Source organism: Monodelphis domestica, chromosome 6, assembly GCF_027887165.1.
Source record: "Monodelphis domestica isolate mMonDom1 chromosome 6, mMonDom1.pri, whole genome shotgun sequence".
Classification (NCBI taxonomy): domain Eukaryota; kingdom Metazoa; phylum Chordata; class Mammalia; order Didelphimorphia; family Didelphidae; genus Monodelphis; species Monodelphis domestica.
The window spans coordinates 68,207,514-68,219,741 of record NC_077232.1 but is presented as its reverse complement, the minus strand read 5'-3'; the positions used below and the strand labels follow the sequence as shown (position 1 = coordinate 68,219,741).

General features: G+C 43.0%; 1 protein-coding gene across 2 annotated transcripts in view; it reads left to right on the top strand.

The window, feature by feature from the left end:
• The window catches only part of USH1C (USH1 protein network component harmonin), a 65,451-nt gene that overhangs the window by 11,153 nt on the left and 42,070 nt on the right, over positions 1-12,228 (top strand). For both annotated transcript variants that reach the window (XM_056802202.1, XM_016423407.2), the window contains exons 3-12: positions 766-909; positions 1,121-1,259; positions 6,271-6,379; positions 6,502-6,526; positions 6,866-6,923; positions 7,450-7,544; positions 8,585-8,669; positions 10,390-10,449; positions 10,592-10,648; positions 11,570-11,712. In XM_056802202.1, coding sequence (XP_056658180.1) covers positions 766-909; positions 1,121-1,259; positions 6,271-6,379; positions 6,502-6,526; positions 6,866-6,923; positions 7,450-7,544; positions 8,585-8,669; positions 10,390-10,449; positions 10,592-10,648; positions 11,570-11,712 — 915 coding nt within the window. The remainder of the gene's footprint in view (positions 1-765; positions 910-1,120; positions 1,260-6,270; positions 6,380-6,501; positions 6,527-6,865; positions 6,924-7,449; positions 7,545-8,584; positions 8,670-10,389; positions 10,450-10,591; positions 10,649-11,569; positions 11,713-12,228) is intronic.

Below are 12,228 nucleotides of genomic sequence, written 5' to 3'. Positions count from 1 at the left end.
TCTCTCCTTCACCTCCCCTATCTTCCCCACTGGGCTATTTGTTGCCTGAGCTGAGCCCTCTTATTGTTTCAAGGGCTGTAGGTCCTGGCAACCAGTCTCCATGGGCCTCTGTAATGAGGGGAATGGGCAAGACTAGCCTATCTCATGACCCAGTTTCCATCTCTATAACTGTTCCCACATTCACAAAACCTGCTGGGATGGCCCCAAGAGAATCAAGGGCTGGTAGGCATTCAGACTTTCCCCTTGATAAGTGTTAGGGTTGGAAGTAGGGAGGACAGATCAGGAAGACCAAGGGGACAAAGGTATCAGGAGAGCATGGATCGTCTTGGGGAGCAAGATCTTGCCTTGGGGTCACAGGCTGACTGCTTTTATTTACCTGGATTCCTGACTGTCTCTATAATTTCCTCCCCTCTCCCCAACCATACCCCAAAACGCTATTATGGTGAGCTCACAGAAACAAGTTACTTAGCAGATCCCTTCTGGCCCCTTCCCATCTCTTTTGTACAACATTAATCTGTCTTGTCAGTATTCCTCATCCTCAATAAAAGGACACTTTAGGTATCCTATTTTTTTTCTTTGTCCCTATATCCCAAAACAACAACACAACCGACATTACTAAAACACTCTTCCCTGGCCACTCCTTCCCAAGAAGCATTGTCTTCCCATATTAGATTGTTAACTTTTCACATTCGTGTTTCCCAATGTTTAGCCCAGTATCTGCAAGATGCCAAGCACCAAACGCTCTTCCATTTTATTTCCTATAAGGGCCATGGATGTCTCTGTGCTGGTGGGTGACCTGAAGCTGGTGATCAACGAACCCAATCGCCTGCCTTTGTTTGATGCTGTCCGACCCCTGATCCCACTGAAGCATCAAGTGGAATATGACCAGCTGACACCCAGACGTTCCAGGTAGGGACAGAACCAAGGAAGTGCAGGGTGAGGAGGGATGCTTTTAGAGCCCAGTGTTAGGCAAGGACTTAGTCCTTGAAGTCAAGGGGCCTTCTTGATGCACAGACAGAAGAAGTAGCTACATTAGCTAGATGAGGAGGATCACGATAAGGCTATGTTCAAGACCTCCATTTCGAGAGTAACAGGTTGGACCCTTTGTCTTCTGTAACAGGAAACTCAAAGAGGTGCGTTTGGACCGAACGCATCCTGAAGGTCTGGGCATTAGTGTGCGTGGGGGCCTGGAATTTGGCTGTGGTCTTTTCATATCTCACCTCATCAAAGGAGGACAAGCAGACAATGTCGGGCTGCAGGTAAGTGAGGAGAGACCCTGGTAAGTGGTGAGACCTAGAACTTCTAGTTATCTAGCTTTTAGAGACTACTAAAATCTAGTAGGTAGAGGCAGCTAGGTAGCACAGTGGATAGAGCATCAGGCCTAGAGTCAGAAGGACCTTGGTCCAAATCTGGTCCCAGACACTTTCTAGCTGTGTGACCCTGGGCAAGTCATTTAACCCCAATTGCCTCACCCTGGCCACTCATCTGCCTTAGAGTCAATACTTAGTATCAATTTTAAGTTAATTTTTTAAAAAGTCATGGAAAGGGTCAATAAGTCTTGAGTTTGAATCCAGCTTCCAACTGGGTCATTGTATATGGCTTTGAGCTGGTCTTTTGCCCTTTCTGGGAAAGAGTTGGCCCATCTTCTGGCAGTGTCATTAATTACTTCTGAAATACTTCAACTGGTTAGTCCAGGCTCATAGAAGTCAGGCTATTGTTCATATAACAACACTTCGGTCCCACTATTTGTCTTTGCCTTGGCCGTTCCTCGTGCCCAAAATGCACTTCTTTCCCATCTCTGTGTCTCAGAATCCCTATCCTCCCTCAAGACCCAGCTCAAGCACCACATCCAGTATGCCTACCCCACCCCACCCCACCCCACCCCCAACTACTTGTTCTTTCTTTCCTCAAATCACCTTGGATCAATGTTGATCCAAGTCTAAATCTATTGTTATCCAACTTAGCTTCTCTAGGAGGTAAATCTATGCCCAGAGCCAGTCCAAGCTTAGCCAAAGTGTGTCTTCCTCCCAAAGGTGCTGTAGGATTAGAAAACTTGAAGGCGAGGGGTAGAAATCTATTTCTATTCTTGTTCTTATTCTCCACCTCCAGAATAGCGATCACATCCACTCTACTAAAACGCTCCCTATTGGCCATGACTCCCCAAGTATGTCATCTTCCTCCATTAAAATGGAAACGCATATCTTTATAGCTCTGGGAAAATCATTTAACTTTTCTCAGGCACAGTTTCTTCATTATTAAAATAGGATATTAATAGCATCTCCCTGACAGGGTTGTGGTGCAAATCAAATGAGATAATATTTGCCAAGTGCTTTGTAAGCCTGAAAAGGCTATATAAATACTAGCTATTATTACTATCATTGTCTATTTTGTATGTGCCTATATATGTACCCTTTTGTCTCCCATGATAGAAATAAGTTCTCTAAGGCAGAGTCTGTCTTCTTTTTTGCCTTTGTCTTATGTCCCTGGGGTTTGGCATGCTGTAGATGCTTAATAAATGCTGACTGGCTGAAAAATCTCCCTCCACCCCTAATAGTGAGTGAGCCCTGCTGCTGCTTTATTGCTCCAGTGCCACAAGGCTGGATGGTATGGCTGAAGGCTGGAGGCAGTGGCCACAGAATTACTGGGGGGCTGGCCAGCCCTTTGTGGCTGCCCTAAATGGAGCCCTCCCAGGAATGAGTAGAGCTCTGAGTTCAGTCCCTCACTGAGCCCTACCTTGTGCCTGCAAACAAAGGAGACCCTTAGACTTCCTCCCTTGGCTCCCAGGAGAGTTTTTGAGTAATATCTGAAAGCCCCTACAAGACTGCCAAAGCAGGGGCTTCATGTGTCTCAGAAGCCAGATGGCACAAGATACCGTGTAGCCCAGAGTGAGGGCGAGGAGCTGACAGACGGCGCTTTGTTCTAAATCGCTGTCTCATGATAAAGCCAACAGCTTCTGAAATTTCAGCCTCTGCATTATTTCCCTACATCCCGGCACATTTTCTAGACCAGAAATATGGTCCGAGAAAGGACATAATGACTTGCTATCGTAACATCACCCAGGGCCCCTTGATTTCCGTCCTATGCTCCCTCCCCAGGATAATTACTCAGACATTCAAGGCATTGAGAGGGACAGAGGACTGAAACTCTGAGTTTCGACTGTCCTTGATGTCTGTCTGCTTATTAATTGGCAAGCTCGAGGCCTTTCATAGACTAGTGTGTTCCCTCTCTCTTTGTGCTCCTCTCTCAGATATTCATATCTGTGGCATTTCAGCAGAGGGCTTTTCCCAGGGTGTATGAGAGTGAGCACAAGAGAAAAGGAAACGAGAAACCCAAGCCAGGACAAGTGGGAAGATAGCGTGAGAGCCACTCAGGCCTGGGATCGTGGAATAAGTTTCCTTTGGGAAAGGGGAGAAGAGGATTCAATGGGAGTTTGGAAAAAATGAGTTTCAGTCTGCAGAGTGTTCATGTTTCTGGGTCAAGCATAGGGGAGTCAGTAAACTCAATCCTCAGCAGGAGGGCTGTGGTAAAGGCTTCTCAGGAGGCAGAGAAGCAACAAGCTCACCCCCTTTCCATGATAGTGAGTTTAGTCCAACTCTTCCCGGGAGGCTGCAGTTAGGCAAGCTTGCTGGGCCCAGCCTTTCTGTTCCCTGTTCCCCATAGGCTCATTAGAGTATGACATAATTTCTCCATGGGTATTTTCAGGACATCACCATTTTTTTCATTTTTTAAATTATTTTTTCTTTTTTTCCATGGTTACATGATTTTTGTCTCCTTCCCTTCTTCTCCCCTCTCTCCCGGAGCCAACATGCAATTTCACTGGGTTATACATGTATTATCACTCAAAACCTATTTCCCTATTATTCAATTTTGTAATAGAATCATCTTTTAAAACCAAAACCCCAAATCCAATATCCATATAAACAAGTGATAAATTATTTGTTTTTCTTCTGCATTTCAATCCCCACAGTTCTTTCTCTAGATGTGGATAACGTTCTTTCTCATAAGTCCCTCAGTGTCATCCTGAGTCATTGCATTGCTTTTAGTAGCAAAGTTGATTACATTTGATCATCCCACAATGTTTCAGTTACTATGTATAATGTTCTCCTGGTTCTGCTCATTTCACTCCGTATCAGTTCATGTAGGTCTTTCCAGTTCTTATAGAAATCCTCCAGTTCATCATTCTTTATAGCACAATATTATTCCATCACCATCATATACCACAATTTGTTTAGCCATTCCCCCATCCAGGGACACCCCCTCATTTTCCAATTTTTTGCCACCACAAAAAGGACATCACCATTTATTAACCTAGGCATCAACCATAGGAGACTGAAGCATCTAACCCAATCCTTTCATTTTCCAGGTGAAAGAACTAAGACCTAGAAAGATTAAGTGCTTTACACAAGGTCACATAGGAGTAAGCTTTCATGGGATTTGAACACAGGTCTTCTGGCTCCAGAGTCAGCCCTCTTTCTGACCACACTGCTCTCACTAGTGTTCAAGTATCCCTGTCAAAAACAACTCTAATTTGTTGAGTGATCTAGGACTGGTAATTTAATTTCTTTATGACTCACCAACTATAAAATGGGTAAAATAATCCTTTATCTGGGCCATATAGAAGCTCTAGCATAGTAGGTACCTTGAGTGGAGAGAGTATCAGATTTGACCTGTAGTCCCTCATCCCTACCCCACTCGTTACCCATGGAGAAACTTGGGTGTATTTGAAACCTCTGACTGCATTTTCTGAACCCAGAACCCTCAATCAGGGATCAGAGAAGCTGGAGATCACAGTCTAAGACCACTAGAAAGATCCTGTGAACAAGAAGAAGGAATAAAATGGTCTACATCAAGAAAGTAGATGGTGGACCTGTATTTTAGGAATAATGTGGAAGAAACTTCTAATAGGTAGCCCAGACTTGACAATTCCCAGTGCTGGGGATCTCACTACTTCCTAGAGGAGCCCTTTCTGGTTCTAGATAATTGATTATTAAGAAGTTTCCCTTTAATCTGAGCCAAAATACAGCTCCCTGTGACTCCCTTCTATTACCCTTATTTCTGATCTCTGATCTCAAGTAGAACAAGTTCAATCTTTCTTCCACAGGACTTCCCTTTACATACTTGAAGACTAATCATTTTTCCTCCAAATCTTTCTTTATTAGGCTAAATATTCCCAGTGACCTAGTGTCCAAGCCTTTTCATTAATCTGGAGTCAACAACCTTTCTATGCCTTCTAACTGTGAAACTCCATGATTCTGTTAAGTCAGCATTGCCTTAAGCCCCTTCCCTAAACTTGTGAGGGTATGTTCAGGGGGATTTGTGGAAGGAATTCCAATCTCTCTTTACATCTGGTTTAGACCTGAGTCATAATTGATAATTATCTCCTTACAGTAGGGGGCAAAGTGATCACATATGTATCTCCTCATATCAAATATAACAGAAGTGGTTTCATTTTGTCTGTGTATTATCAATGCTTAGGACCAATGCTTGGCAAAGTTGGTAGTTAATTGTTAAATTGGGAAATACAAGTGTTGTTCAATAAAAAAAGATATCAGAAAAGTTGATTTAAATTTTTTTAATTTAAAAAACCATGCTTGTTGATATATTATCCCTGATGTATTTTTGAGGAGCAATGAGTAGAAGTTTCCCAACCCATGTTACCAAGATATAGCCATTGCTTGTACACACAATACAACCACTGGAACAACCATTGATTATAATTGATAGAATGTAAACCTCTTGAGAATGGGGATTGTTTTATTCTTGCCTTCGTGCTCCCAGAATCTGGTATAATGTCTGGAATATGGAAGATGCTTAATAAATAAATCATATTGAACTATGGGTAGAAACTAAGGCAATTTCTTGTTTAGGAAAAGTAGGAGAGGTAGAAAAAGTTTTTAAAAACAAGTCTAAAGCGTCCATCTGGAGTGGTTTGGGGATCATCCTTCCAAAATGCAGTGAATTGGGATCATGTGATGATGTTTCAAGGTCTCTTCCAGGCCCAGGCTTTGTCAAATTGATGACAAAAGGTCCCTGAATTATCAGCCTTCCTTACAGCACAAAGGCACTATTCAGTGTAATTTGGTTCATTTGGCATCATGCATCCACTTCTACAAAATCAGGATGTTATGTCATAGCTGTGTCTCTTCCTCAAAAAGCCCCTGTGAGACCCACTGAGGCACATCCCCTGACTTTCCCAACCAATCATTTTTCTTTGGCCACCTATTAAAATATCTCCCCAAAACTATAGCCTTCCCTTTTTCTCCTGCCAAGCTTGGTGATGAGATTGTACGGATCAATGGATACTCTATATCTTCCTGCACCCATGAGGAGATCATTAATCTCATCCGGACCAAGAAGACAGTGTCTATCAAAGTGAGGCGTGAGTACAGCCAGTGATGGAATTGGGGATGGAGGCTTCATCTCAGTGGCTGAGCAGCAAGGAGGCGGGGAGGGAGTTTAGGAGGATGACGGTTTTCCTTACTCATCTCTTTCTCCCTACAGACATTGGCATGATCCCTGTGAAAAAGTGAGTGGAGGACCAGCCTTCCTTTGTTCTGTCTCCTGCCTCCCCTATACGATCTGCCTCGGGCTTCCAGCCCCTACTCTGAAATGATGAGGGACACTCTTTCAACCCCCAGTTCTTGAATTTACTCTGTTCTTTTAGTTTTTTAACACTGTCCTCTATGAAATTATGGGAGGAACTTCTATTCTGAATTGGCTTGATAGGTGTGCAATCATGTCTCCCCTCACTCCCTCAAGGATAGCCCTTGTACTATGGGATCTCTAGAAGCAGGGTAAAACTGACCCAGCAGTGGGCACATGCCATCAGAAGCTGACTAATCACTATACTTGTTCTCTCCTTTAGCTCTCCTGATGAGTCTCTCAAGTGGCAGTTTGTGGACCAGTTTGTGGCAGAGACAGGGGTAAGAAGTATGATGCTTCACCTTAGGATAGGAATAAGGCAGAAGTCTCCTAAAATAGGTCATGCTTGACCAGAAGGCTCCTTTATCCAGTTGGACTAAACACTATATTTGTTGGTCATGAGCCCTAGGGACCAAGAGCTAACTGAGGCTGAGAATTATTTATTCTCTGTGCATACCAGCACAGATAAAGTAGCTCCACTATGGGTGGCCCTTTTTTCAGACTGAGATATATACATCTACTTGGTCCTTAAACAAATTAATGTCCCTCCAGAGATGATGAGGCTTGCAATAGTCAATATGGTTCAGCCATAGGCTTGGGAGTGGATGGATAATTTAGAGATAGATGGATGGACGGATGGATGGATGGATGGATAGATGGATGGATGGATGGATGGGAAAGCACGTATTATTTTCTGCAACTTATGGGAACCCCTCCTAGCTTCTTGAATTGACTGTCTTTCCCCTGTGACATTGTATTCATGGACAGTTCCAGCGCCATACAACTCATTTCTTTCTAATGTTATAGGCTGGTAGGGGTGTTCTTCCCTTTCTTGGGAGTCGGGAAAACAGAGAAAAGAAAGTCTTCATCAGTCTGATTGGTTCTCGAGGCCTGGGGTGCAGGTGGGTAGTGGTCGCATGGACTATATTTTTAGGTGAAGATTCTGTTTTATCACCCTGTCCCCCACACAATTCTCCTCTCTCATTAGCTTGTACTCTTTTGCCTAAACACCATGATGAGCAATCCAAATCTATACAGAGCTTTCTATTAATAATAGTGGCACATTTATATAACTGTTCAAGCTCATCAGGGCTTTCCTTGCATTGGTCCTGTGATGTGAGTGGCACAAATATTATTGCATTATACATAAATAAACTAAGGCCTAGAAAGGTAGAATATTTGCCAAAGGTCACAGGGCTTTCAAAACTTCAAGTTCAAGATAAGAATATAAGTCTTCCATTCTTCCATTCAGCCTGGCCACATTCTAGTAACTCTGCTTTCTAAATAAAAGAGGGTGGCAATATGCAACCTATAACTGTTCGTTCTCTCTCTCTCTCTCTCTCTCTCTCTCTCTCTCTCTCTCTCTCTCTCTCTGTCTCTCTGTCTGTCTCTCTGTCTCTGTCTCTGTCTCTGTCTCTCTCTCTCTCTCTCCCTCTCTCTCCCCCTCTCTCTCCCTCCATCCCTCCCTCCATCCCTCCCTCCCTTTATCTCTCCCTCTCCCTCTGTCTCTGTCTCTGTCTCTCTGTCTCTGTCTCTGTCTCTGTCTCTCTCTCTCTCTCTCTCTCTCTCTCTCTCTCTCCCTCTCTCTCTCCCTCTCTCCCTCTCTCTCCCTCCCTCCCTCTCTCCCTTTATCTCTCTCTGTCTCTCTCTGTATCTCTCTCTCTTTGTCTCTTACACATACATACACAGGCATGCACAATTTACTCTGTACAGAGTATTGTACTAAATACCATGGTAGAAATACCGATATATATGAGACTACATACACAGAGTAGGCAGGCTAGCAATCAAGTCACTATGCAAGAGGTAGCTGATGTTGTCATTCCTGGCAATATTAAGGGATAAGCCTGGCAAATGACGAAGGGGGAAGGTGAAGGGAAAACTATCTGCAAGAAGCAAAGGAACCAGCCCCCTCATCCTGCCCTTCTGATCTGTTTACCAGCATTTCAAGTGGTCCCACCCAAAAACCAGGCATCTTTATCAGCAACGTGAAACCAGGTTCTCTGTCTGCAGAGGTTGGGCTGGAGGTAAGTGAGTTCACCTCCCCCATCATCTTCAGCTCTGCTCTCTGTACTAAGGTCCATCTGTATTGTTGAGCCCCATAAAACTGAATATGCAAAATCGTTCTCCAACCTCTTCTTAGTTCTGCAGCTCCCCTTTCTCCTTTTCTGCCCCCATTACGTACCCAATACAGCCAACTTTTCACCCTTCACCAGGTCACAGCTTGTCCTCAGGGAAGAATGTGAACATCTCAGTCACCCTAAAGTGTCTGAGTTTCTTGTTGTGGTTCTTTCATTCGGCCATGTCCGACTCTTGGCAATACCATGGACCATAGCTTTCCATGAGTTTTCTTGGTAAGGATGCTATAGTGGTTTGCCATTTCCTTCTCCAGTGGATCCTTTTGAATTTGACAAGGACCAAATACAGCTACCCTACCAAAGGGCATTTTCATTATTAATAGGAAAGTTTTGAAAATTGGTTCTAGAATCCTGATAGCCTTGGCATGGGCATCAGCACCACCTAGTGGCACATCTCTCAATTACAGGTTTGCATGTTTCCAGTGATGCCAGTTATCTTTGAAGTTGAACTCTGACACTTAACATAGGAATGAACTATAGCAAATGGCACAAGAAGGAAAATCTTATTCCAAATTAATTAGTCTCTAATTGCTTAATTCCAGACACGAGTCTTTGGGAGAGGTATTTTTTTTAGAATTGAAGAATTGTATTTCATCAATTTAGAATATATTTTTTTAAATCCTTACCTTCTGTCGTGGAGTCAATACTGTGTATTGGCTCCAAGGCAGAAGAGTGGTAAGGGCTAGGCAATGGGGGTCAAGTGACTTGCCCAAGGTCACACAGCTAGGAAGTGGCTGAGGCCAGATTTAAACCTAGGACCTCCCGTCTCTAGGACTGCCTCTCAATCCACTGAGCTACCCAGCTGCCCCCCAATTGTATTTAATCAATTTAGAATATTTTTCCATGGTTACATGGTTCATGTTCTTTCTCTCTCCTCCTCTCACCCCCCTCCCGTAGCCAATGAGAAATTCCACTAGGTTTTACATGTGTCATTGTTCAAAACCTATTTCTCTATTATTGATATTTGCATTGGGGTGGTCACTTAGAGTCTACATCCCCAATCATATCCCCACCAACCCATGTGATCAAGCATTTGTTTTTCTTCTGGGCTTCCATTCCCACAGTTCTTTCTCTGGATGTGGATAGCCTTCTCTGCATAAGCCCCTTCAAATTGTCCTGGATCATTGCATTGCTGCTAGTAGAGAAGTCCATTACATTTGATTGTGCCACAGTGTATCAGTCTCTCTGTACAATGTTCTCCTGGTTCTGCTGGGAAAGGTATTATGGAGGCTAATTCCACTTAGCTCTGGAAGCAAGGAGGAACTGAAGAATGTTGAACTGAAGCCCTAAGTTCCCAAGAGAACTTCCTGACGGTCTAGACATAAAAGGGAGAATTAGCCCTTCTATTGTCACTTCCAAACCCATTTCCTGAGCATTTGAAATTGATAACATAGAGAGAAAAATATTAAGTTTAAAAACGACCTAGGATTCAGAATTAATAAAGACTTCAGAGACCATCTTGCCCAACCCCCTCATTTTATAAATAAGAGAATGCAGAGATTTACACTGACTCACTTAGATCCAGGTCCTCTGATGCTAAGTCCAGTGTTCTTTCTTATATACATATATCACTGATTCTCATAGTGATTATGCTTCATTACTTCCCAAGACAGGAGATCAGATTGTTGAAGTAAATGGCATTGACTTCACCCACATGGATCACAAAGAGGTGAGATACATATCCTGGAGGAATCTTTGTCTCTGAAGTTGTCTCCAGATCTCTATTCTTGCTCCTTCCTTCCCCATTCCCTGACTTTAGCAGGGAAAGCTGCTTTCTTAGTCTTTAGCTGACCATTCTTCTGTCTTTGCAGGCTGTGAATGTGCTAAAAAGCAGTCGAAGCCTGACCATCTCCATTGTAGCTGGAGCTGTAAGTCATAAATGGCTTGAAAGTCCTCATGCTCTGCCCCTATCTGGAGCCCCACATCACTCAGGGTGTATCAATGGGGAATTGGTCTGACATAAAAGGGTTGCTCATTGTCTGATTCCCTACAAGACTTACCTGAAGTCTGGAAAAGACACCTTTCCCTTTGCACTTCCATCTCATAGCTAAATATAGTCTGGGTTGAGAGGTGACAGAGGCCCAGTGTTGTCTCTCAATGAATAAATATTTGTTGAATTTGAATCAATCAACAAGCATTTATCAAGCACTATACGTAAGATGATAAGGATGCTATAGAAATGAACATCTTTCAAGAAGTTTGTTATATCAAATGATCAAACCTGATACCTTGTAAATCTTACTGCTCAGAACACAACAAAAGTTCTGCCATCTTTTAGATGGATTGAAGTGAAGAGCTTAGAGCTTAGAGACCAATTAAGAGACTATTAAAATGGTCACAGCTAGAAAAAGTGAGATCATGGTGTAACTGGTAGGAGTGGAGAGGAAAGAGAATGGATGTGAGTCAAGATATGCAGGAGTTTAGAAACTGATTGGATAAAGGGTAGAGAATGGAGGAGGATAGAAGAGTCATCATCATCAGATACGACAGTATCTGTCTGGGTAACTGGAAGGATGACAATACACACAAGAGAAATGGTGAAGTTAGAGGATCAGGTTTTAGTAGAAAGGTGATGATGGATCAGGGATAAAACCAGTGATAGCTCTGGTCTGAAGGCTTAAGTCTATCCTCCTGTCCCTTCCTGTCCCCTGGGTTGGACCAATGATAAGATTTTGAAGTAGGGAAGAATAGAGTAGCATGAATGTTCATTGGAACTGGACATCTGGGAAGGCATTCCACAGCAAGCTGATCATCTATGGAACTAAACAAATTTCTCCCTATACTGAAAGGGTCGAGAGCTCTTCATGACAGAGAGAGAGCGGCAGGCAGAAATACGGCAGCGAGAGCTGGATCGACAAGAGTTAATGCTACAGAAACGTCTGGCAATGGAGTCCAATAAAATCCTCCAGGAGCAGCAGGAGAAAGAGAGACAGTGAGAATAGGGTCAAGGGCTGGGGATAGGGTCTATGCTACACTATTCTTGTCTTTTCTTTATCTCCCTCATCACCACCCCTGCCCCCCATCTTGGTAATAAATATGCAGATTTAAACAAAATAAATTCCCCTACTAAGGTTGATGTCTCAACCTGCATATTTAACCCATTACATCTGTCAAGATATGCCCAGCATTCTTCATCATCAGTTCTCTGTAATCACTTTATATCATCGTATTGATCAATATTCTTCCAAAATTGTTCATTTCTATAATGCGGTTTTTATTGTATAAATTTTTCTCCTGGTTCTACTTCCTTCACTTTAAATCATTTCATACAAGTCCTCAGGTTTGTTTGCTTTTTTCTGAAACCATTTGCTTCATCTTTTCTTAGAACACCACTGCATCCCATCAGATTCATCTGTTCAACCATTCCCCAGTTGATCAGCATCCTTTTTAGTTTCTAGTTCTTTGCCACCACCAAAAAAGATGTTAAAAATATGTTTGTACATATGAA